Below are 23290 nucleotides of genomic sequence, written 5' to 3'. Positions count from 1 at the left end.
AGGTGAGGTCTAACCAGAGCAAAGTGACATCGTCACTTTGCGTGATCTGGACACTATCCTTCTGTTGCTGCAGCCCCAAATCACATTTGCCATTTTAGGTACCGCATCACACTGCTGACTCATGTTCAGTGTATGGTCTACTAAGACCCCTAGATCCTTTTTGCATATACTACTGCCAAGACAAGTCTCCCCCGTCCTATAATCGTGCATTTGATTTTCCTACCTAAATGCAGAACTTTACATTTATCTCAGTTGAAATTCATTTTGTTTTAGCCCAGTTTTCTAGCCTGTCAAAATCATCCTGTATCTTGACTCTGTCTTCTACTGTATTTGCTACCCCTTGCAACTCAGTATCATCTGCAGATTTAATGAGCATCCCCTCCATTCCTTCATCCAAGTCATTTATAAAGATGTTGAACAACACAGTTCCCAGACCCAAACTGAAATAAAGATAAACTACGTCCACAGTGTTCCCCTAATCCAACAAGGTAGTAGCTCTCTCAAAAAGAAAATGAGGTTAGTCTGACATGACAGGTTCTTGAGGAACCTGTGCTGGCTCTTAGTAATCACAGGCCCCGGTCACACGAGCGGGAAAAGCCACGGGAGAAGTGCGGCTTTTTAGAGCCGCAACAAACAGAAGCACAGCAGCGGGATCAGACAGGTCCCCTGAGGCTCTGCGCTTCTCCCGGCAGCCACGATCACATGCTGCAGGGGAAGCAATGCTAAGAAGGGTGAGGAGGGCCAGCCACAGCAGTTGTGCGCATGCGCAGCTTGCCATTGCCACGCATACCACGGGATAACCGCGCGTTGGCGATCCCACGGCCGCCGGTGCTGTGCGTTATCCGGTAGGTACTGCCCTTTCACTAGTCTCTTTTAGATCCGCATCTTCGGCCAGAAGGTACGAGTTAGGGGTGGGTGCGCGACGCTTGCCAGATGTTGGCATCTGATCGCACCGGTTTAATTCGCCCTCAATCTGTCCGTTTCACAGGGCAAATCCTCCCGTGTGACCGGGGCCACAGTCAACAATTCTAAATGCTCAAGGACTGTCTGTTCGATGATTTGTTCTAAAACCTTTCCAGGTATAGGTGTCAAGCTGACGGGTCAGTGGTCACCTGAGTCCTCCTTTTTCCTCTTCTTGAAGATGGGGACAACATTTGCCCATCTCCAGTCTTCTGGCACCTCACTTGTTCTTCAAGTATTCTCAAAAATAATGGACAGAAGTTCTGAAATTACATCATCAAGTTCCTTTAGTTCCTTTGTTTGCAGCAAAAGCTGGCTGTGGATACTACTGATTGGTTAGGGATTATGACATCACCAACCTAAACACCTGCCTTCCTCAGGCCTTGAAAGAGTCTTATAGTTCTTTTTCAGGTTTACAGTTTTTACAAAACAAAGAATAAGTGAATTGGTGTGTATACAATCCTTTGCAAAAAAAAAACACCCAACCCAGAATTTGGGTGGCCTGTCCAAAGCATTGAGAGAGGACAGGACTGATGGCTGACTCCATTTTCCACTAGAGCAAATATTTGTCATGCAGATTAGGAAGTATAAGAAAGCTGGGCTCATCTTTGCTGAAAAATTGGTTCCAGTTTCTCATTCTGGGCTCATCTTATATTTGAAAGCGAGGGGAACTGGCTGACATGGTTAAAAGGAGGTGGACGGACTATTAAGAACCTTTGATTAAGTCAAAAATAGTTGTGTTGCTTTTGTTCATTCACAGTGCTTCTTTCTCTTAATTTAGGGTAATGTTTGGGAACTATATGGACCTAAACGTTTTTCTGTGTAACAAGCAAAGGAGAAGGGGGATACAAACTCAACCAGAAATGTACCGAGAATGTGTCAGAGGTTGAGCTACAGCAGATAAAATTGTGGTCAAAAGAAATATATTTATTATATGGTATACACAATAATGTAGTTAAAAACATAGGGCCTGAATATCAGGCTGCATTATAAGTCATCGAGAATAAGTTTTACATAAGCTGTTACAAATCCCTCATACAAAGCTGATGATAAATACCAAATGACCAACACAAGACCATACGTGTTTCGGCCTTTTAGGCCTTCTTCAGTGGTCAGTAATACAGAACATAGTTTTTAGAAACACATCCAGAAAATAAATAGTATGTATCCACCCTGATCAGGTGATCTTATCTCATATATTGTGTGGTTTGATGCTAGCTTATAAAGCAAACCACGGGTCCCGTGCTGTGTTCACTATGATCACACATAAATTGTCCATTGATATTATAATCTGGTACAGAATTTCAAGTATTTCCAGATTTGTGCTTCATCGGCCCTGGTCACACGAAAGGTTTTGGGCCGGGAGAGGGACGGATCGGGGGCGCAGCAAACGGGCGCGATCCCACCGCAACATCTGGGAAACGTTGCGCACCCGTCCCCGATCCGGTCCTTCAGGCCGGAAACCCGCATCAAAAATACACCACCTCCAGAGGAGGTGTTACCGTAACGGCCGGGGCAAGCGCGGCCGTGGGATCGCCGGCACGTCCTTCTGCCGGCGTATCCCCGGCTCCTGGCCGAACTGCGCATGCTCACACATGCGCAGTTCGTCAGCCTCCCGTCGCTTTCTCCCCGGTCTCCCCGGCATCTGATCGTGCCGGGGAGCGATTGCACGGCGGCTCACGGGATCTGTATGATCCTCTTCCCCCCCCCCCCCCCCCCCCCCCCAGTGTGGCAGGGACCATCATCTAGCAATAAAATACAGCGGCATATATATACAGAGAGTCCCCTTGAGCATGAAGACCCCTTATCTCAGGGTTCCTCAGCCCTTTTGAGCCTGTGGGCACCTTTGGCATTCTGACACAAGGCAGTGGGCAGAACAACCAAATGACTTTGACGGGAGGTGTGGAACCAACCACAAAATGGCAGGGGGGGAAGGTCTTGCATAACTGTCATAGCAACTCTTCAATGTTTCACGCAGGAGCCCTGTTTAACAGGATGCCTTATAAATCAGCATGCTGTTTAAAAAATGTTTTCTTGCACACGCACAGCTTACCTTCACTCATGTAACGAAGAACCTCATGTTGTGGTGACAGCTGCTGCTGAAGCAATGTTCTAAAAAAAAAATATTGCATAGCCAATCAGATCTCCAGAGGCCAGTTAGAAGCCCTGCAGGGCAAAAGCCCCGTCCCCTCCCTAAAAACACTTGGTGGGCTCCGTGTTGCCCACGAGCGCTGTGTTGGGGACCCTTTCATAACTCTGTTAGCAGCTGGCCTGGTTTAACTGCTTTTGGGATTGGCCTGGAAGCCAGCCTTGACTCGAGCGATGGAAAGGTTTCTGTAGGAAGGGCTGCATTTCCCAAACTGTAATGAAAAGACCACTAAACGTGTATTTCTTTTAAGCAGATAAGAAACAGAAAGCGCAGACAGATAAACTGCAGGAGGAGATTGAGAAGCTGAAGGATCAGTTACAGCTCACCAGGTCTCAGTTAGAGGCTGAGCAACAAGCTCACATGGTCAAATTAGCTAAGGTGGGGCCTGTTCCGTGTCCGTGTTCTGTTGCTAGATTCTGTACAAGGATAGCCTTGGTTCATTGCCTATGCCATCAACACATAGGTCATGTTTAATGCCATTGACCATACTAGAATAAAACAGGAATTATTCAATCACTCTGTTCCTCTGCCATGTGGCATTCATCGTCTTTTCCATGCAGCAGATTGAAGCTTGAATAATCTTGTTAGGGCTGCTTTAGCTATAGAGTAATTTAAGGAGCAGGGCTAGTTTTGATCCATAAATAAGGCGGAAGGGCTTTGCGGTAGATTGTCAGGGCTGGTGTTTTGTGGGGAAGACGACAGTCACGTGAGGCGAAGCACAGGTGGCCGTTTGAGCAGGCATGCGGGGATGGGTACCTCAGAGCAGTTTAATCTGTGCCTGAGTGATGAATCGCCTAGATAAAACAGGCTAGAACAGACAGTTTTAGAAGATTGGGAAGACCCTGCTTAGTTGATAAGTGCAGTACCATCTTCTGGCCATCTATATTGGTGGCGCTGTAGTGCATCAGATGGCAGGCCAACAGATCCCTCCTCTGGCAAAGCACCACACTTGGGCAGACAGTAAATCCTGGTGCTTTACGTAGAGCGTAGAGGCAAGGGTCAGACCAGGGGGCCAAACAGGGTAATTTCTTGCAAAGGACAAACCAGAGAGCGGTAGCAGCAAAAGTGGTCTGAGCCAGTCCATAAGAGCGACGTCAAAACTCACCGAGCTGAGTTGAAACTAGGGGAAACATCAGGAACAGGGTGAAGGCTGAGGCATGAAAAGATGGAGGGAAACCGAAGATGACGGCTCAGGTCTGAGGGACTCCATGACAAGGAAAGAAAGTTGCTCAGCATGTCTGAACAGGGGCCTTGCTGCGCTGGCAAGCAGGCCTTGTTTTCTGAAAAACACTTTCATGGCTTTTAACTGTTAAGCAAAGCTCTTGAGAGATTGAAATACTGTAGGAAGCGGAGTCAGAAATAACTTATTTCAGTAGGTAACAGGCAGCTTAAAAGCCTTTTAGGAGTCCACAAGAGGACACCATGCAGGGGTCATTTCACAGAAAAAAGGTGTAGGAGCTCATTAGCATAAGTTATTTGCATAAGTTTGCATATGCCACACCCCTTGACATCACCGGAAGAAGGCGCCACCCACCGCTCAGGCTCCACTGGACTGTTTTGGATTGCTTAGTGTTTTGGATTGCGAGCTATTGGGGGGGGGGGAACGTGCAGATCTGTCCTCACAGAGGAGGGAGAGCTTGTGCCTGAAGGCGGGCCGGGGGGGACTTACCTGGCTGCTTCTTGCTCCTCGGGGTCCGACTGAGGGCTGCTGGGAGCAGGGGATGGGGCTTGTTGCATGTGCCTGCCCCCTGGGCTCCTTACTGCCGGAGTTCCGCTCCTGTGCGCTCCCACAGGAAATGACCCCTGACACAATGTAACTTGGATTTCTCAGTGGGAAGAACTTCGGGCTGCTGACTTTGTGATGTTTTGAATCTCGTGCTTGTATCCACCTTGGCAGAATTCTCAGCATAATTTGAATGATTTCAGGAACATGAGGAGCACAGGTCAAAAGAGGAAGATTTTCGGCACTTATTTTACAAATGGAAAGAAGAGGAAAAAGAAAAACTGGCCACTGAGTTAGAGAAAGTGAAAGAGATGTTTATGAAGGAGTTTAAAGAGCTAACATCAAAGAATACAGAATTAGAAAATGTAAGTATTTGGACTACAGTTTCAATCTGTATCTTGTCATAATATTTAGAGTGCAGAATGTAACCTCTTGAACTGTAAATACTGGTTTTCTTGGGCTGAAGTTTTATAACTTCTTGGTATGGCCATAGTTTTATGTTGCAAAGACAAAATCCTTCTGCCTGCATATACCTAAATTTATGCATGAGGCCAGAGGTCAGCTCAACGTGGAGCATTCTGGAGGAGACTCTAGAGCCAGCGTGATGTAGTGGTTAAGCAGCGGATTCTACTCTGGCAAACCAGGTTTGATTCCCCACTTCTCCTGCTGGGTGGCCTTGGGCCAGTCACGGCTCTCTTAGAAATCTCTCCATCCCACCTGCCTCACGAGAGGTGCCTGTTGTGGGGAGAGGAAGGGAAGGCGATGGTAAGCTGATTTGAGACTCCTTTGGGTAGAGAAAAAGTGGGGTATAAAAACCAACTCTTCTTTTTCTACACAATATGAAACTGAGAGCCAGTGTGATGTAGTGGTTAAGAGTGTTGGACTAAGATCTAGAAGACTCAGGTTTGAATCCCCATTTGTACTATGGAATCCCAGCGGGTGACCTTGGGCCAGTCACACACTCTCAGCCTAACCTACCTCACAGGGTTGTTGTGAGCAGTGTTCCCTCTAAGCTGAGTTAGTGTGAGCTAGCTCACAGTTTTTTAGCCTCTGGCTCACACATTTTCGTCTCAGCTCAGGGAGGAGAGCTCCAGAGGAAACTAATTTATGCAGTAGCCAAATCGCTCACTCACAACTTTAATGCCAGTCGCTCACAAAGTAGAATTTTTGATCACAAGACTCCACAGCTTAGAAGGGAGCATTGGTGGTGAGGATAAAATGGAGGAGTTAGTTTTTCCATTGAGTACATTTTTATCCCTCACTTCATCCAGGGAGCTCAGGGCAGCATACTCAGTTCTCCCCATCTCCATTTTTATCCTCCTAACAACTCTGTGACAGTCATTAGGCAGAGAGGAATGACTTGACCAGGGTCACCCGGGAAGTTTCATGATGAGCAGTGACTTGAACCAGCACTGTGTCTTTTGCACCACACTGGCAAGTTGCAATAAATACTTTTCTCATTAGGAGCCTTTTTTCCTAGCAGAGTACACAAAATATTTTTGTTCATTCATTCATCTGTCTTGTCTGTCTGTATCTGCTTACCTGTCTCCAAAAAGGGCAGGTTTGCGATGTTCCTTGCAACCGTAAAAAACTTATAACAATGTTTAATAGAGACCTGGTTTCCATTTTGTGGCACTTTCAGGCAATATGTATTGGGATTATCTCTCTCTCTTTTTTAATCTTTTAGCATCTGGTAGAATTACAGAAGTCCAACAAACACTTGAAATCTAATTTAGGCACATTAAAAGACAGCTATGAATTTCCAGAAGAGAAACCTCGGAATGCTGCAGAAGACCAGAGTGTAATTCAGCTTCTTGAAAGACAGGTAATTTGTGACTGGAGTCGACGAGCAGTGATCACAGAGGCTGCTTCCCTTGTCCCTGTTTATACACCCTGGACATTGGATCCCTGGGGTGATCTTCTCCTGCTTTCTCAAGGGAAGAACCACCAATTCCAGAGCCTCAGCTTGCAAACTTGTGCTTTAGAGATGTGGTAAATGGGCCCTTCAGCCTGTGATTGGGTTTAGATTCCACGTCGTATAAGAACTGCAAAACATACCACAGAAAAACGAATGGTTCTGAATAATAAGGTAAAGCCTTTGTGAATTAACAGATATCCATTAAGGATAATGGAGTATAGTGTAGCTAAACAAAAGGGAAAACAGCCTGCGAAATATAATGATTTTCTGCAGTACTGTAATGACGCATTGCTTCACGGTGGCTATTTCCAGAGTAGTAATAATAATAATTATCGTATGGCAGTGTGTGTACTATAGCCAGGAGAGCCGAAGATTGTCTGGCAGCCGGAAGTTCTAGCTCTTTTAGCGTTACGCACCACTAGGTGGTGAGCTAGGCTTGTTTTTAAGGCAAGAGATGTTTCAGAGGCGGTTTGCCATTGCTTGCCTTTTTGTCACACCCCTGGTATTCCTTGGAGGTCACCCATCCAAATTCTAGCCAGGAAGGACCTTGCTTAGCTTCCAAGATCTGACGAGATCGAGCTAGCTTGGGCTATCCAGGTCAGGTTCCCAGAGTAGACTCAGACGTCAGAAATTTTGTGCAGAGCCTGCAGCAGTGGGCATATTATATCTGACCCCATATGCCCTAAAGCAGGGGTGTCGAACTTGTTTTTATGGAGGGCCAGATTTGACATAAATTGGGCCAGGCCAAGTGTGTCATAAAATGTAATGCCAGGTAACAGAGATATAAACTTTATAACGGACACAAACCCGAAGGTTTTTTTTTTTACTAAAAATAAAAACATGCCTGAAACATTAGCATTCTTCCAGTACTTTGCTTATTTAACAGTCTCTGATAACTGACACTTCTTGCTCTGAATTATTGCATCAAAATGTCTGTGCTGTAGCCATCGGGGAGGAGGAGGAGCCTCAGCCCAGTGCAGGGAGCAGAAGCTTGCCTATCTATCTCTCCTGAGCGATTGAGAGAGTCTAGGAAAGCAAGCTATGATACAACAGCAGCAGCAGAACTGAAGGAAGAAGCAGGAGACAGCCAGTCCCTTGTGGGTCTAATAGAAGCCCTGGGGGGGCCTCATTCAGCCCCCGGGCCAGATGTTTGACACCCCTGCCCTAAAGGTTACTCATACTCTGTGCCCCCAAAACTGAATTATCTTGCTCAAAGCTAGGAATGTAGTACAATACTGACTTCTATTAACCAGGCAGTTTCTGCAACCAAATGCTCTCCTCCAACAGCCCTCCCCCTCCCCCCACCCCCAGGCAAGCCAAACAGCATAAATCTCTATAACTCATTGAATGTTCAGACTCAGATTACTCATTTGAACTCTCCCTGTCGCTAAAGCAGTGTGGACGGGGATGTGGATAGCTGTGGGTGCTGTGAATGCTCTCTGTGCCACTCTGCCATACCGACACATTATTGTAATTTAATCATGATGTTATGCCATCGGAGCAGTAGCTATGCACTGTTCAGATTGGCCGCTTTCTGGTGATGGCAGTCGGTAGTTACAAAGGATATTCCCCAGTAGGCTAAACACTCACTGCTCCATCATGAATCTCACAGCGATGTGTGGCTCTCTTTTACGTGCATCCTTAGACACGTGTGGCCTCTCTGATGGGTTCGGATCCCTTGCTCAGGACCACAGCCCATTTGGGGGCACTGTCGTGCAGCACTCTTCCTACCTCCGCAGCCTGGCTAGCTTGGAAATGTGACACACTTATTACCAGCTAGGGGGAGCAGGATGTGTAGTCTACTTAGATACTGGGCAAGCATGCTCAGAGTGCCTCTGTTACGCTACTAGTACCTGTGCAACAACTGGCGGGAGCCAGTTTGGTGTAGTGGATAAGTGTGCGGACTCTAATCTGGGAGAACTGGGTTTGATTCCCCACTCCTCCACTTGCACCTGCTGATGTGACCTTGGGCAAGCCGTAGTTCTGATAAGAGCTGTTCTTGCAAAAAGAGCAGTTTCTGTCAGAGCTCCCTCAGCCCCACCCACCTCACAAGGAGTCTGTTGTGGGGAGGGGAAGGGATAGAAGTTTGTAAGCCGCTCTGAGACTCCTTCGGGTAGTGAAGGGCGGGGTACAAATCCAGTCTCTTGGTGCCGACCGTGCTTTGAGGAATTAATGCTAGCACTTTATTAGTTGTACTAGGAATAAGGCCCGTTGTGGAAATAAATACAACGAGATCTAGAAAGAGGCTCTGGGAGAGTGCTCCTATCTTTTTTTGCCTTGTGGTATTCTGCTTGTGGTGTGATCTGTCTTCTTTGTGATGTGGCATGATTGTGTTATTGGGTTTGTTTATTTTGAAGGGGAAGTGATGTGTTGTGAGTGAGGACATATTTTACCTCAGAATACAGTAGGTTCCATATGCAACTGAAAATTCCAACTGCCTTGCGGGGGGGGGGGTTTGAGGTGTGGAATGGAGTGAAGTCCAATCAGCTTCCATATGCAAAAGACCTTGAAACGCTGGGCGGGACTGCACAAAGCAGCCAGTCAACCCAGCCAGCGTCTTCTGACTGACAGTTCTTGTGGCCAAACACTAAAGGTGGGCATTTGGAACGTTGGAGCCCACTACGGCTTTATATATAAGGGAGAGATATATAAAGTTAACCCCTTCAGTAACCTGTCATATCTGTGCTTGTGCAGATGTGGCAGAAATAAAACAAAGCAGTCCTTGAAAAAAGAGGGTTTTCTTAAATTAAGGGTGGGGATCAGCTAATGGGGGGGGGGCACGCATGTCCAGGCTGGTTGGGGAGTTGGGAGGAAAATGTGCAAGTGGGCAGGTCAGGGTTGCCAGAGGAGAATGCTCTACTCTGTGTATTTGGGATGGTGGTTCATGACCAGGTAAGATGGGGAGAGGGGGGGGGGAAACAAAAAAGGGCAATTAGGCAGAGCGGGGGGGGTGGGAGTTGGAGGGAATGGACTCCCCCTCCCCTTTGAGTCTTCATGCTGTGTTCATGAGGTCATGTTCCTGGGCCTTCGTGCTATGTTTTATTTAGCTGAAGTTAAATAGAAAGTATACAAATGGTCAAACAGCATGTACTCTGTTTTACACAGGAAACTAAATGGGCTTCTAAAGTAGAAACGCTTCAAGAAGAACATGAAAATGAAAAACACCAGGTAAAGCTATACATTAATCTTTCTATACACAAAGCTTATCTGTAATGGAGGGAAATCGACCTTGAGGTCGTAGTGGGTAGTTCAATGAAAATGTCAACCCAGCGTGCAGCAGCAGTGAAAAAGACAAACTCTGTGCCGGGGATTATTAGAAAAGTGATTGAAAATAAAACAGCCAGTATTATAATGCCCCTATATAATATGGTGTGGTCTTGTTTGCAGTTTTGTTCACTGTAGCTCTGAAAGGACATCACAGAGTTGGGAAAAGTACAGAATCCAGATGATTAGGAGGTTGGAGCACCTTTCCTATGAGGAAAGGCTGAAGAATCTGGGAGAGCCAGTTTGGTGTCGTAGTTGAATGCGCAGACTCTAATCTGGGAGAACCGGGTTTGATTCCCCACTCCTCCACTTGCACTTGGCTGGATGACCTTGGGCAAGCCGTAGTTCTGATATGAGCTGTGCTTGAAAAAGGGCAGTTTCTGTCAAGAGCTCTCTCAGCCCCACCAACCTCACAGGGTGTCTGTTGTGGGGAGGGGAAGGGAAACGAGTTTGTAAGCCGCTCTGAGACTCCTTTGGGTAGTGAAGGGCGGGGTATAAATCCAATGTCTTCTCTTCTTCTTCTTTCCATTTATTAAAGAGACAACTAAAAAGGGCATGTGATAGTGGCTGATTTCGCACTAGAGCTGCGTCGATGTTGCGTTGCTGTTTGCCCTGATACTATTGGTCGATTTCACACCCAAAGCCGCGGGGCTGCATTTGACCCGCGGCTTCGCCCGGCTTCCTCTGCAGTTTCGTGATCCTCAAAAAACAGGATCACGAAACGGCGGGGGTAATCGTGCGAAGCCTCGAGTTAAAATGCAGCCCTGCAGCTTCGGGTGTGAAATTGACCAATAATATCGGGGCAAACGGCGGCGCAACATCGAGGCAGCCCTAGTGCGAAATCAGCCAGAGATTCATAAAACGATGCATGGCATAGACAGAACTGAGCAAGAGAACTTTTTCTCCCGCTTCTAAAATACTAGAACTCGAGAGCGTGTCAGGCCTGACAGCAGCCACTGGAGAACTTGACACCATGCATCTTGCATAACTGCTCAACAGCCGCTGCCCCATGAAGTGTTGTGTAGTGGTTAGTGTTCCAGACAAGGATTTGGGAGACCCAGTTTTGAATCTTGAGCTTGGAAATACCTGGAGATTTTGGGGGTGGAGCCTGAGCGGTGGGTGTTGCCTTCTGACACACTTCCGGTGATGTCAGGGGGTGTGGCATATGCAAATAACTTATGCTAATGAGTTGTGCTAATGAGCTCCTGCACCTCTTTTTCTACCAAATTACCCCTGGACAGATCCATGGCACATAGATCTATCAGTGGCTACCAGCCCTGGTGACTAAAGGGAATCTCCACATTCAGAGGCACTAATTCTCTGAATCCCAGAGCCAGGAGGCAACATCAGGGGAAGGCCTCGGCCTCTACGCCCAGTTGTTGGCCATACAGAGGAACTGGTTGGCCACTGTGTGAGGCAGGATGCTGGACTCGGTGGACCACTGGTCTGATCCAGCAGGGCTCTTATTACGTTCTTAAAATAAAAATAGGTAACGTCCAGAGATTGGGAGGAGGGAAGGGAGGAGTCTGGATTCAGCTCTTCTGTGGTGTTTCATTTGTTTTAAATATACCTCAGCTGCTCCGTGCTTGCTTTGTGCTCTGTGCTTCTGCAGCCCCTAATCTCTTTTCTTTAATAATATCTATATAGTTCATGCATTTATCTGTTTTATTTCTCCCCAATTCTTTTTAGATTTCCTTTTGGTTTCATCCCTGCACCTCCGTGATCCTTTATCCACTTTTATGTATAACTATTTTATTTTATATCACCTTTCTTTAGTGCGCTTAGGGCAGGTAACAAAATTAAAAATGTAATGAAGCAATTATCTCAGAAATTACTAATGTTAGAAGGAGCACCAACAGGTAGGAATTTATATGCCCTCCTTTTCCAAACGTGAACTTTTTACCATGGAACTTCATCTCTGTTGAGTTTTAATTTTTTTTTAATCTCTGTGGGTATTCCTATTAGCCATTTAGGATGTCAGCAGGGAATTTCCTCACGTGAGGATTTTGGATGTCACAAGTGGATGTACGTAACAAGTTCAGGAGATGGTCGCCAGACTGTCTTACAAGCAAGTAGCAAGGCAAAGACATACGTTTCACAAAGATGGTTGCTTATTAATTTATTTCCAGCTCCTTGCAAACTAGAGACACATACAAAGAATTACTTGTGGGGCTTTTCATCAGGGGAAACTGTCAGATGCTGTCTGAAGCCACATTCAGTACCATGCTTTGCACCATTTGATTTGATTGATTAGATTTCTATCCTCCCCTCCCGGCCGAAGCCGGCTCAGGGCGACTTAAGATGTCCAGAAATTAAGATACATGTATTAAGCTAGCACAGAGTTTGTAGCATTTTGCACCTCCTTGATTGATTTGATTTATTTATTTATTAAATTTCTATCCTGCCCTCCCAGCCAAAGCCGGCTCAGGGCAGCTTACATAAAACATCTAAAATTTTTACAATACACATAAAATAGATTAGGAACAACATATAAGAATTACACAGTGCTAAAACCATAAATATAATAAAGTGCTAGTATCAATTTCATAATTTCACAGTGGTAGTTGTTACGTAGTTCGCAGTCAGCCTTCTAGTCTTCTTAGGTCGTCTTAGGCGGCTGGCTCAGGCTATACTTAAAGATCCTGGGGGGAACAGGGCTCTCCCGTCTCAAGCTGTCAGTTGTTAGTGGGGGCGGCGGCTCCAAAAGCCTGGTGGAAGAGCTCCGTCTTGCAGGCCTTGCAGAACTGCAAAAGGTCCTGCAGGGCCCTGATCTCTTCTGGGGGCTCATTCCACCAGAGTGGAGCCGCCACCGAGAAAGCCCTGGCCCTGATTGTTACTAGCCTGGCCTCCTTAAGACTCAGAAGGGCCAGCTGGTTCTGAACCCCTGATCGCAGTGCTCTCTGGGGTATATGTGGGGAAAGGCGGTCCCTCAGGTACATAGGTCCCTGGCCATAAAGGGCTTTAAAGGTAAGAACCAGCACCTTGAAACGAATCCGGTATGCTATAGGCAGCCAGCGCAGTGCCTTTAGCACAGGCTGGATGTGCTCCCGAGTAGGGAGTCCCGTCAATAGCCTGGCCGCGGCATTTTGCACCAGCTGCAGCTTCCGGGTTTGAGACAAGGGCAGCCCCATGAAGAGGGCAGTACAGTAATCCAGTCTCAAGTTGAGCATTTGTTTTCCCTTTAAACGAGCAGCATACTAACCACCATTTTACTGTTCTTCATTGCTGTAACAGTCTCTGTCTTGCTCTTAGGGCGTTCCCATTAGGGTTACCAACCTCCAGGTGTCACCTGGAGCTCTCCCGCTTTTACAATGGCTCTCCAGACAACCAAGATGAGTTCCCCTGGAGAAAATGGTTGCTTTGGAGGGTGGACTCTGTGGCATTATATCCTGCTGAGGTCCCTGCCCTCCCCAAATCCCACCCTCCCTAGGCGCCACCCCCAGAATCCCCAGGTGTTTCACAACCCAGACATGGCAACCCTAATTCCCATAGAGGATGCAGAGCATGGTAACTGCAAGAGCCAATGGATGACTTTAGGCAAAGACTTCAGTTTCTTAAAATTATTTCCTCAAAGTGGCCTTGTGTGTGCAAATGGGACTTCACCATGTTTTATAGAAGAGAAATAAGCCCCCTAGGCGTATGGATTCCCATCGGCCATAGCTAGCTATGGGAGATGGCTCTGGCTTTTCCCCTACATAGGCAAACGTTTTCTTGCACCAGAATTTCTAGAAGAAAGGGGACACAAACTTAGGCTTTGAGCCTGTTGCTCCGTGCATGCTTCTCTTCAGGCACTTCAGAGGTGGTCCTCCACTGCAGGGCCTGTTCCTTTCACTTGGGTACTCCTTGAGAAAATATTGGTCTGGCGCAAGCATAAGTGCCTAGCGGGCTCCGTGGCACATGCAAAGCAAAGATATAGGACCCAAGCCCTAAAGCAATAACCTTTTTTTTTTTTTAATTGAAGTAAAAGGAGCATAATGTTTCAGGTGACATTTAGAACACTTTGCATTCCCCGGGCTTGTATTTTTCCTTCAGCTTCTGTCCCAAATTGAGCAGCTCAAGGCATCAATGACTGAAGACCTAAATGCAAGCAACGCCTTCTATAAGAAGAGGATAGAAGAACTGGGGCAGAGGCTTCAAGAACAGAATGATCTTATTATTACACAGAAACACCAGGTTGGTTTTATATTGATGTCATGTACCTAAGATCCCAGGGCCGAAGGCAAAAGGCCTGTCTTATTTTAAACCTCTGAAGGAAGTTTAGAAAACTTATTGAGGTCCAAAAGTTAAAAACATAAGTGTACAAAAGAGTGTTTATTACAAAGACACATAAAAAAACAGTAGGGGGCCAAATAAAGCCTCATAAAATGTTCAAAGTTACAAATAGACACACAAAAAAACCCACAAAGTTACAAATAGACACAAAAAGCCTGACCGGTTTTGGCTCACAAGAGCTTTCTTCAGAGGTCAAATAGTGCAAAATACAACAAGCAACAGAGTCCCTGTAACACATATAAGGCAATTAACAATAAATAAAATAGGACCAAAATTGGAATGCTATACAGAAAGAAAAAAAAGTGGCGGCTCCTGCCTGGTGGAATGAGCTCCCGGAAGAGATCAGAGCCCTGCGGGACCTTTTACAGTTCCGCAGGGCCTGCAAGACGAAGCTCTTTCGCCAGGCTTTTGAGTAGGAGCCACCGCCGCCACTACCACCACCGTGTAACTGCAGAGCAGTACCGCCGGGTTGGGCTGATGGAACAACTGGAACATCGTGGCCCATGGCGTCCCCCTTCCTGACCTCCTCCTGATATGCAATGGGGAGTGTGTAATTACAGTCTTTGATGTATCCTGTTAGTTGTGAATTTTAGCTTCAACTGTTTTAATTTGTTTTATCTCTGTTGCACTTTGTGCCTTGTAAGCTGCCCTGAGCCTGCGTGCGGGGAGGGCGGGGTATAAATGAAATAAATAAATAGATCAATATTTAATAATTCAATTGAAAATTCCATCCAATATTAAAAAATATTTTACTGTACCCAAATATACTTACTTCCAATATGGAATCGAATGACGCACCAAAAAGTTTCTATTTGGGACCACAAATATATCTGGCCTTGTGTCAGAAGTAGTTGTATATACTGGCAGTAATATGTACCTGGAAATAAGGATAAAGATACATAGGAGCTGCAGTGGCTCAAGTGGTTAAGACGCTGAACTGCAGGCTGTGGAAGGTTGGTAGTTCAGCAGTTCGAAACCCAGGTGCCGCATGACGGATTGAGCTCCTGTCTCTAGTTCCAGCTCCTGCCAACCTAGCAGTTCGAAAGCAAGAAATTGCAAGTAGATAAATAGGGACCACTTCGGTGGGACGGTAACAGCGTTCTGTGTGCCTTGGTGTTTAGTCATGCTGAGGGTCTTCGGACATGTCTTCGGACAGCGCTGGCTCTTCGGCTTTGAAACGGAGATGAGCCCCACAACCCTAGAGTCGGATTCGACTGGCTTTCGAGCAAGGGAACCTTTACCTTATATTCCAAAATAGAACCAATAGTAAAATCTATTAAATAAAATATGAGAAATTAAATAAAGAGAAAAATACCTTCCAGTTTAGGTCCTAAAAACCACTTATTGGGTGTGTTCAGATGGTGTGGCGGAGCAGTTTAAACTGCTCTGGTTCCAACTTGGACTAATTTGATCCGGCGACAAGCGCGGTCACACATACCTGTCTCACCGTGCAGCACATTGCTCCCTGGCGTCCACACTGTCCACAAACTTCAGGCGCGCAGGGAGGGAGGGAGGGAGGGAGGGGAGAAAATGTAAATAAATATAAACACTCAATGTAACAATTTAAACAAACAATAAAACAAAAAATTTTAAAAAAGTATTCTATTTCTAACCGGCTTCTATACCGGCTTAAGTGCCCCGTCTGAACGCACCCATTGTGGCACTGCAATTGCCCCACAAGCTATACAGTGGTGGCGCAGAGACCTTGGGAACAGGACACTTTTTGTCCTGCTAATCTACCCAGCTCGAGTGTTTGCAGCTCAGCTGGGTGCTCCCTGTGCAGAAATAAAGATCCTGCTTTCTCTTACCTCCTCTTGTGACCTGACAAGAACCGCAGGGGTCTTGGGCTGTGACCTTGGCATTTTATTTTGTACAGGGGACAGGTCACCTCCGCCACCAAGTGCCAAGTGCTGCACTGCTAGATGCCTGTCTGTCAGCCCAGCTATTCTGGATGTTCAGAAGCAGCCACCAGGGCCCTGCTTCCCCCTATGTCATCCTGCTCGTAAAGATCCCCCCACCCTTTCCCCCCACTGTAATATTAGCTTCCGATATTATGCTCGACTTTTTCCAGTACAAGATCTAATAGCAGTTTGCCAGTGTGCATGTTGATTCCTTTGGGAAAAGAGCATTCTGGGGGTGGTAATCTCCCTGCCTCCATCTGTGCCAGGGCCACAATCCATATGGGTTTGGCTTTTTTTACAGTTTCCCGTTAACATAAAAAAATATGTTGGGAAATCCCGTCACTGATCTTCCACGTCTTGCATAGTTTGACCACAAGAGGCAGGTTCTCGTTGCTCAATCTTTGTCTGGCGTTCACTGTTCTTGTATTCCAGATACAAAAATTGATTACCAAGTCAGTAGAAAGCATCAAGCTGTCTGATGGTAAGTAGAAATCAGAAGCAGGGGAAACTTTAAGATAACATTGCTCTTACACGCTTGATAGAGTTATATATCTTACCCGTCTCCCACCGCTCCATTGAGCAAAGGTTATTTTTAACATTAATTTATTAAAATGTTTTGTTTGGGGGTAGTCACGGCATCCCCATACTTACTAGGGGTGAAGAGGAGAGGGTCAGCTGGAGTAAGCCTGCTCACATACAGCCCCGCCTCTGCTGGTCAGCACAGCAAGGCAGTCTGGTCTCCGTCTGGTAGGCCCGTTGAAACTGGGCCTGCCCAAGAGGCCAGTGGCACACCACCCGACCCAGCAGGGTCAGGCAAGAGAGCAACTGCCATGTGGGGCGACCCTGAGCTATAGTGTGCTGGTGCCAGCTGGTCGAGGGGGAGGCAGGGCAGCCTTTTAATGGGGGTGGGAGGGTGAGCGGAGAGGCGACCATGGCGTAATCACACCAGAATCGCAGTAGCTCCTGCCAGTCGACCAAGGAGGGTGGGGCAACCCTCATGGAGGCAGGGAGGCGCGGGCACACCCCCAGGGGAGCTCCCAAATAAGGGCCAGGGACTCAGGCCTGGGAGGACATGCGAGTCCTCCTGTCCACTAACCAGCTATGCGGGTGGACAGGAGAAAGAAGAGGAAGACTTAAGGTGCTGCTGACTCCTTCGCCTCTCTGAGGCCTGTCGAGACCCGAGGCTGCGGAGGGTGTGCCGGACCTGCCCAAAACTGACGTTGCAGCAGACGCTCACATAGTCATACCTAGAGATGTGAAGGCCCTGAAGCCTTTTTTGTTTTTTTTCCCGAAAAATTGAAAAAAGAAAAGGGAAAAAATTGATTATGGAACGTTTTATTTTAACATGATGAATAAAATATTTTAAGACAAGGTGTTCAAATATTTTCCAAATCATTTCTAAAAAATATGTATGGTGTCAGATTAATCCAATTTCTGCGCACTGAGGACAAGCAAGTCCTAGGTTACAAACTGAACTCTCCAATGGATAATGACAGACACAACAACAGAGTAGCTGCAGAAGCAGAGACTGAAACTGATACTGATAATTACAGCTCAGAAAATGATTCTGATTAAATTTCATGCCCATTCATAGAAACTTAGTCCCACACTCCCTTCTATACACTTCCCCCCTCTTCAATTCTTTTTATGAGAATGGGTTTTTTATTATATAATACTGTGGAGAGGAAATATGAATAATTGTTACTTCTGGATTTTTAAAAATTGTTTTGTGGAGGTTTTTTTGTCTGTTCCACATAAACTAGTAAACAGCTTAGGAGATTGTTGCTCCATTTGTTACAATGTCAAATAAATACTATTTAAAAAGTAAATTCTGTTTGTAATAACTGGATACACTATATTTTAATATGCTAGTTGTGATAATTTCATGCTAAGTAAAATTGTCCATAGTCATATTTTATGTTCCTAAAGTAACAGAATGACTTTCAATCTGGAAAAGAAAAAAGAAGTGCTAATGTAGCATTTCCCCCCAATTTTTCTGATAATTTCCGTTAAAAAAAACAAAACGTAAAAAACCTGGGTTTTTTCCCCGAGCTTCAAAATTTCCAGAAATTTTACATCTCTAGTCATACCCCACATTTCCAATCTTAAATATTTCCCGAATCCCAGTACCATACTGATATTGGGTTACCGATACCAATTTTTTTTGTACACACCCCTAAAGGCTGCCTGAACGATGGTTGGATCTACTCCCTTGTTTTCCAGTTTGTAATTCCTGAATACGCAGTAGGGGAAACAATTCCTGTTATTGGAGTTGCATTGAGAAGGATATTTGGAAGCACATGGATCTGTAGTTTCTGTCTTTTCCCTTTGCTTTTCCAGCAAAAGCTGCAGGACAGAATATTGTCCCACCTAAATCAAGTCTGCCGTCTGTGCATGGTGAGTCTCTTCAATAGACATCCAATCTTTAGTGATCACCGTCCCCTGAGATGATGATAAGTAACAGCTAAATTTAACAGAGCAATAATTTTTCCATTAGACTCTTCTCAAAGATATTGATCAGATTAATGTCAGGGATCATGTGGAAATTTAACATGTTGGCATTTTCTTCCTGAGCAGCAGGGGTCATTTTGTAGAAAAAGAGCTAGGGGAACTCATTAGCATAACTCATTAGCATATGCCACACACCCTGACATCACCGGAAGTGTATCATAAGGCCACACCTCCTGACATCACCGGAAATGTGTCATAAGGCCACACACCCCGCCCGCAACGGTCCCGGCCGCCGGTGCCGGCCTTGCAGCTCCACTGCAGAGCCCCATGAGGGGCCCGGCGGTGGACCTGCAAGGCCGGCGGGAGTGCAAGGAAGCCCTGCGAAGGCCCTCCCTGGCCCCAGGCAGGCAGGGCTGGGGAGAGGCAGGGAGGAAGCAACTTACCCTCCCTCTTCTCCTGCCTCCTCCTGGCTGAATGAGGGCCAGAAGCGGGGCGGCCGGAAGCAGGGGGCGGGGCTTCGTCATGTGCCCCGCCCCCCGTAACTCACCGGGGGGAACTGCGATCCCCCACGTTCCCCCCCGAAATGACCTCTGCTGAGCAGTAATTTGTTCTGCAGCCAGTCAGAACTTTTTAATGGAGCAAGACTTGACTGTATAGTTCTGCTGTACTAAAATAAACAGGGCTGGGCCGAAATAATTCAGAAAATCCAGATTATTGCCCCCAGCAGCCAGAATGCTATGCCGAACGTACTAGCAGTATTTGAGGCCACCCTGACCCTGAGTCAGCCACCTCCGTCTACCTAATAGTAGGGCCAACCCAGAATAAAGCTCATAATAATGGAATTGTAAAAAAGCATTCAACCTTATTATGTTCAGTTTCATCTCACAATCTTTGAACACACGAAAGGTGTGGGAAATGAATACGTTTGTGAATATGGATGCCAGTTTTGTTGAATCTGCCAATTACCAAGGCCATATTCATTGCATGGAAATCACCGTCCTGTTTTCGGGAATGGCCAGCTCCTCTGGCGTCTCGCAGACTAGGGTTGCCAAATGGTACTCACCTCCTCGGTGGGGGACTCCTGGGGATCTCCCGGTGCGCGCGCGCGACGTATCTACGTCACCCGGATTTGACATCGCACACTGGGGGCGGGGCTACAGCCATTTGAGGGGAAAACATAGAGTTTTCCCCTCAAATGGCTGTGGCCCCGCCCCCAGCGTGCGACGTCACATCCGGGTGACGTGCACGCAGGGGTGGGGTTTCCCCCGGGGGCCGATTCTGTCGTGTCAGAAATCGGGCCGCCAAAGCGGGGGATTCCCCGCCCCCCGGGCCCATTTGGCAACCCTATCACAGACAGAGGCTGAGGGTCATGCAGATCTTCAGGGGTCATTTCGTAGAAAAAGAGCTGCAGGAGCTCATTAGCATACCTAATAAGCTATTAGCATAATAGCTCATTAGCATATGCCACGCCCCCTGACATCACCGGAAGTGATGTCAGAAGGGGAAGCAAGGGGGGGGCCTCTTCACAAGCCTCCTCTTCCCTTCCCCAGCACTTTAAAATCCTTCTCTGTTCGCTCCCCCCCCGGCCCACCTTGGCAGGCTGGCTGGGGAAGGGGAGGCTTTTGAAGACACCCCCCCCTTTCTTCTCCAGCTGGCCTGCCAAGGCAGGCTGGGGGGGGGGAGCAAAGAGAGAAGCGGCGCGATCTCTCCATTCTATTCTATGGCGTGACTCCAGAGAGAAGGGGTTTAAAGTTTAAACACCGAGAGATCACGCCGCTGCGGCGCAACTCTAGACTGAAGGAGCGCGGGGGTGACTCCTGCAGATCTTTCACTAGAGGCGGATGTATCCTGTGACAGCCGCCACTAAGCATATTGCTTACTCTTGAAAGAGCAAGAATGAAAGGGGGATTGCTTCCTCCAATCACTGTTTTATCTGTTCTGTCTTCCCCATTTTTGACAGATGGGGGAATGTGCTCTTCATTAAATTTAAATCTTATGTTTGTACCGTCCGATTCTGTTTCTTTTCCTTTCTTTCTAGTGTAGGCAATAGGAGCTGTGATTGCTGATAATCTCTTTAAGCATATAAGAAAGAACTACCTTTTTAAGTGTTGAGGCGGGCAGGGGGTTCCTGGGTTTAAGGATTGAAACCACAATTGGGTCTTCACTGTGGATTATGTTGGTGATTATTTACTTTTATTTATCTCTGCAGGTTTTTCTGTCTTTCTCTGTCTTTCTCTCTCTTTTCCTACCTTGTTCCATCCCTCCTGGCCTTTTAAATAATAAGTTATTATAATTATAACTGTAATTATAGTTATAATAATTGTAATTAAAACTGTGCCTTAAAGGGGAAACCCTAACTCACCTCCTTTCTAGCAACAAACTGTATAAGTCCGATAAGACTTGTGTTTCTTTTTTTCCAGTTAATAAACTAGTTGAAACATTTGGAGTTATATTAATGATACATGCTTACGGATAAATAAATGGCTTGGATCTGCTGGATCACACACGACTTCCAGTTTGACCCTAAGTTACATCCCTTTGAAAACCTAAGGCACCATTGGGTATATTAAATTGGTGGAGAATTAAATTTTGGCTCTAATCCGGAGAAAGTTCGTCTCATGCCTGATTTCTGTTGAAATCAGCAGGACTTAATTAAGTTGTGACTAGCGAGACTTGTCAACAGTTTGTGGAGCATTGGCAGAAAAACTACGTGAACCGTTGTTGGCAGCACGTCTTGTTGAGTAGAAAGGAGGGATGATATTAATCAGTCGGCTGATACGAAGTGGGTCGTTAATCACATTTGAGTGATATTTCTTCCACGCTCCTGTTTGGGCACATTGAAATCGGGAATGAGATTTCAGCTTGCACACCTTCTCCTCCCCGTGGAAAGCCCATTAGCTTCACACTTCTCAAAAGATTATCTACTTTATTTATATCCACCTTTCTCCCCAGTGGGGGCCCAAAGCGGCTTACGTCACTCTCCCCGCCTCCATTTTATCCTGACAACAACCCTGTGAGGTAGGTTAGGTTGAGAGCGTGTGACTAGCCCAAGGACACCCAGCGAGCTGCCATGGCAGAGTGGAGATTCGAACCAGGGTTTCCCCAATCCTAGTCTGACACTTCAAGCACTACACCACGCTGGCTCACGTACCATACCATGGAGGCCATGGGGAAGGTGTCATCTGACCTGCCCAGTTGTATTCTCTGACCTCCTCGTACCGATCCCAAACATCGGCCACTTTGCTTGCAGAGGGATAATGGCTTCAGCTGTAGTTGAACGTGACTGTAAATACCCCACTTCCTCTTGTATGGTGAACTGCTGACCATGGCATGCCTTAACCTAAACAATCACTGCAATTCCCACCAGTGTCCTGAATTACAAGCGATTGCAGTTTGCTGGGCTCTGAAGTTAGCAAGCCGGAAGAAAATCATCAAATGCGGCATCTCCTTGTATTCTTCTGCATCGTTTTCACCCTCTGAGCCTTTATCTTGACCTACTTCTGTCCTGTCTGTCTTGTCTTTCTGTCTGTGCTCTTCCTCTTTTTCCTCGTTATTAGAACAGGCCCTTTTGGTGCACATGCTGGAGCCCATAGAGGAGCTTCCAGAGGATGAAAAAGGTAATGTTAGGACCAGTCGACGTTGCTGTGGCCTATAGTGGCAAATGCTTTATTGGGAACATAAATACACCAATTTTTGCTGTCTCTCAGACTCCGAGCATGGTTTATTGCAGGAGGGGGGGGGGGGATAACATTTTCCAGGCACATACAGAAATTGTCAGTAGGGGAAGGTTCTAAAGCATTCCACCCATCACTTTTGTCTCTCTCTCTCCCCCCCAAAAAAAGAAGTTTGTCCTTTGCTGCCCTCCAACTCCTACCGTCAGTCTTTCTCTGGACCGCTAAGATTGCAGGTTTAACTCTGGATTAAATTTAGCGAAGGCAGGGCCATCGTGTATGATTGGAACTGTGGATTTCATAATGTGAGAACATGCAGAATGTCACGTGTGAAAATGGCAGCTTGCGATTGTTCACGCTTTAACACTTTTACGTGCGAAAACGCTGGCTTAGGAGTTGTTCACGGTGGAGGGTTTAGGACCAGCATGCCAGGTGTGTGGATTTAGAGGGGCCTCCTTGCATTATTTTAGGGCCTATCTGTACTTAAAGTGACGTTGGTTTTGTGTTCCGCTGAAGATGTCACCTGCCCTTTACTCCCGGGTTACCGGATGTCCTCTTTGTAAAGGATGTGTCCTCTTTTTTTGGCATCCGTCCTCTTAAGGCTCTTTTTAAAAAACTGATGAAAATGTCCCCCTTTTGGGTTGGAAGGTTAGGAACATTCCTAGTTAGCAATTATCACGCCTTAAATAGTAGGGGTATTTAAAATGAGATTTGTCATAGTGATCACTTGTTTGAAGTAGTCAGTTGGGAAATAGGTCCTCTTTTTTGCTTTTCAAAATATGGCAACCCTACTTTAATCTGCATTGAGAGCTATTTATTACTGCTCTTCTAGATGGGGGCAGCTCTCAGGCACAAGTTCAGACATGATTCATGCTCCTTTTGGCTTTCTTGTCGTGTCTCTTCTCCCAGTGCCAGTGAAGCCAATATGGAGCAGTAGTAGACATTGACGGTTGGTTTAAACAGGGCTTCTTCTTTTTTGTA

General features: G+C 46.4%; 1 protein-coding gene across 1 annotated transcript in view; it reads left to right on the top strand.

The window, feature by feature from the left end:
* Window positions 1–23290, top strand: part of DZIP1 (DAZ interacting zinc finger protein 1) — a gene marked incomplete at its 5' end in the record, with an annotated part of 47108 nt that overhangs the window by 11359 nt on the left and 12459 nt on the right. Inside the window, 8 exons of the mRNA XM_015417133.1 lie at window positions 3363–3487; window positions 5036–5197; window positions 6520–6657; window positions 9856–9918; window positions 14047–14187; window positions 16620–16668; window positions 18528–18584; window positions 22196–22255. Of these exons, the coding sequence (XP_015272619.1) occupies window positions 3363–3487; window positions 5036–5197; window positions 6520–6657; window positions 9856–9918; window positions 14047–14187; window positions 16620–16668; window positions 18528–18584; window positions 22196–22255 (795 nt within the window). The remainder of the gene's footprint in view (window positions 1–3362; window positions 3488–5035; window positions 5198–6519; window positions 6658–9855; window positions 9919–14046; window positions 14188–16619; window positions 16669–18527; window positions 18585–22195; window positions 22256–23290) is intronic.

Source organism: Gekko japonicus, unplaced genomic scaffold (assembly GCF_001447785.1).
Source record: "Gekko japonicus isolate JY-2015 unplaced genomic scaffold, Gekko_japonicus_V1.1 scaffold927, whole genome shotgun sequence".
Classification (NCBI taxonomy): Eukaryota; Metazoa; Chordata; class Lepidosauria; order Squamata; family Gekkonidae; genus Gekko; species Gekko japonicus.
The sequence above is the reverse complement of the archived record's forward strand: the minus strand, read 5'-3'. Positions and strand labels throughout refer to the sequence as shown.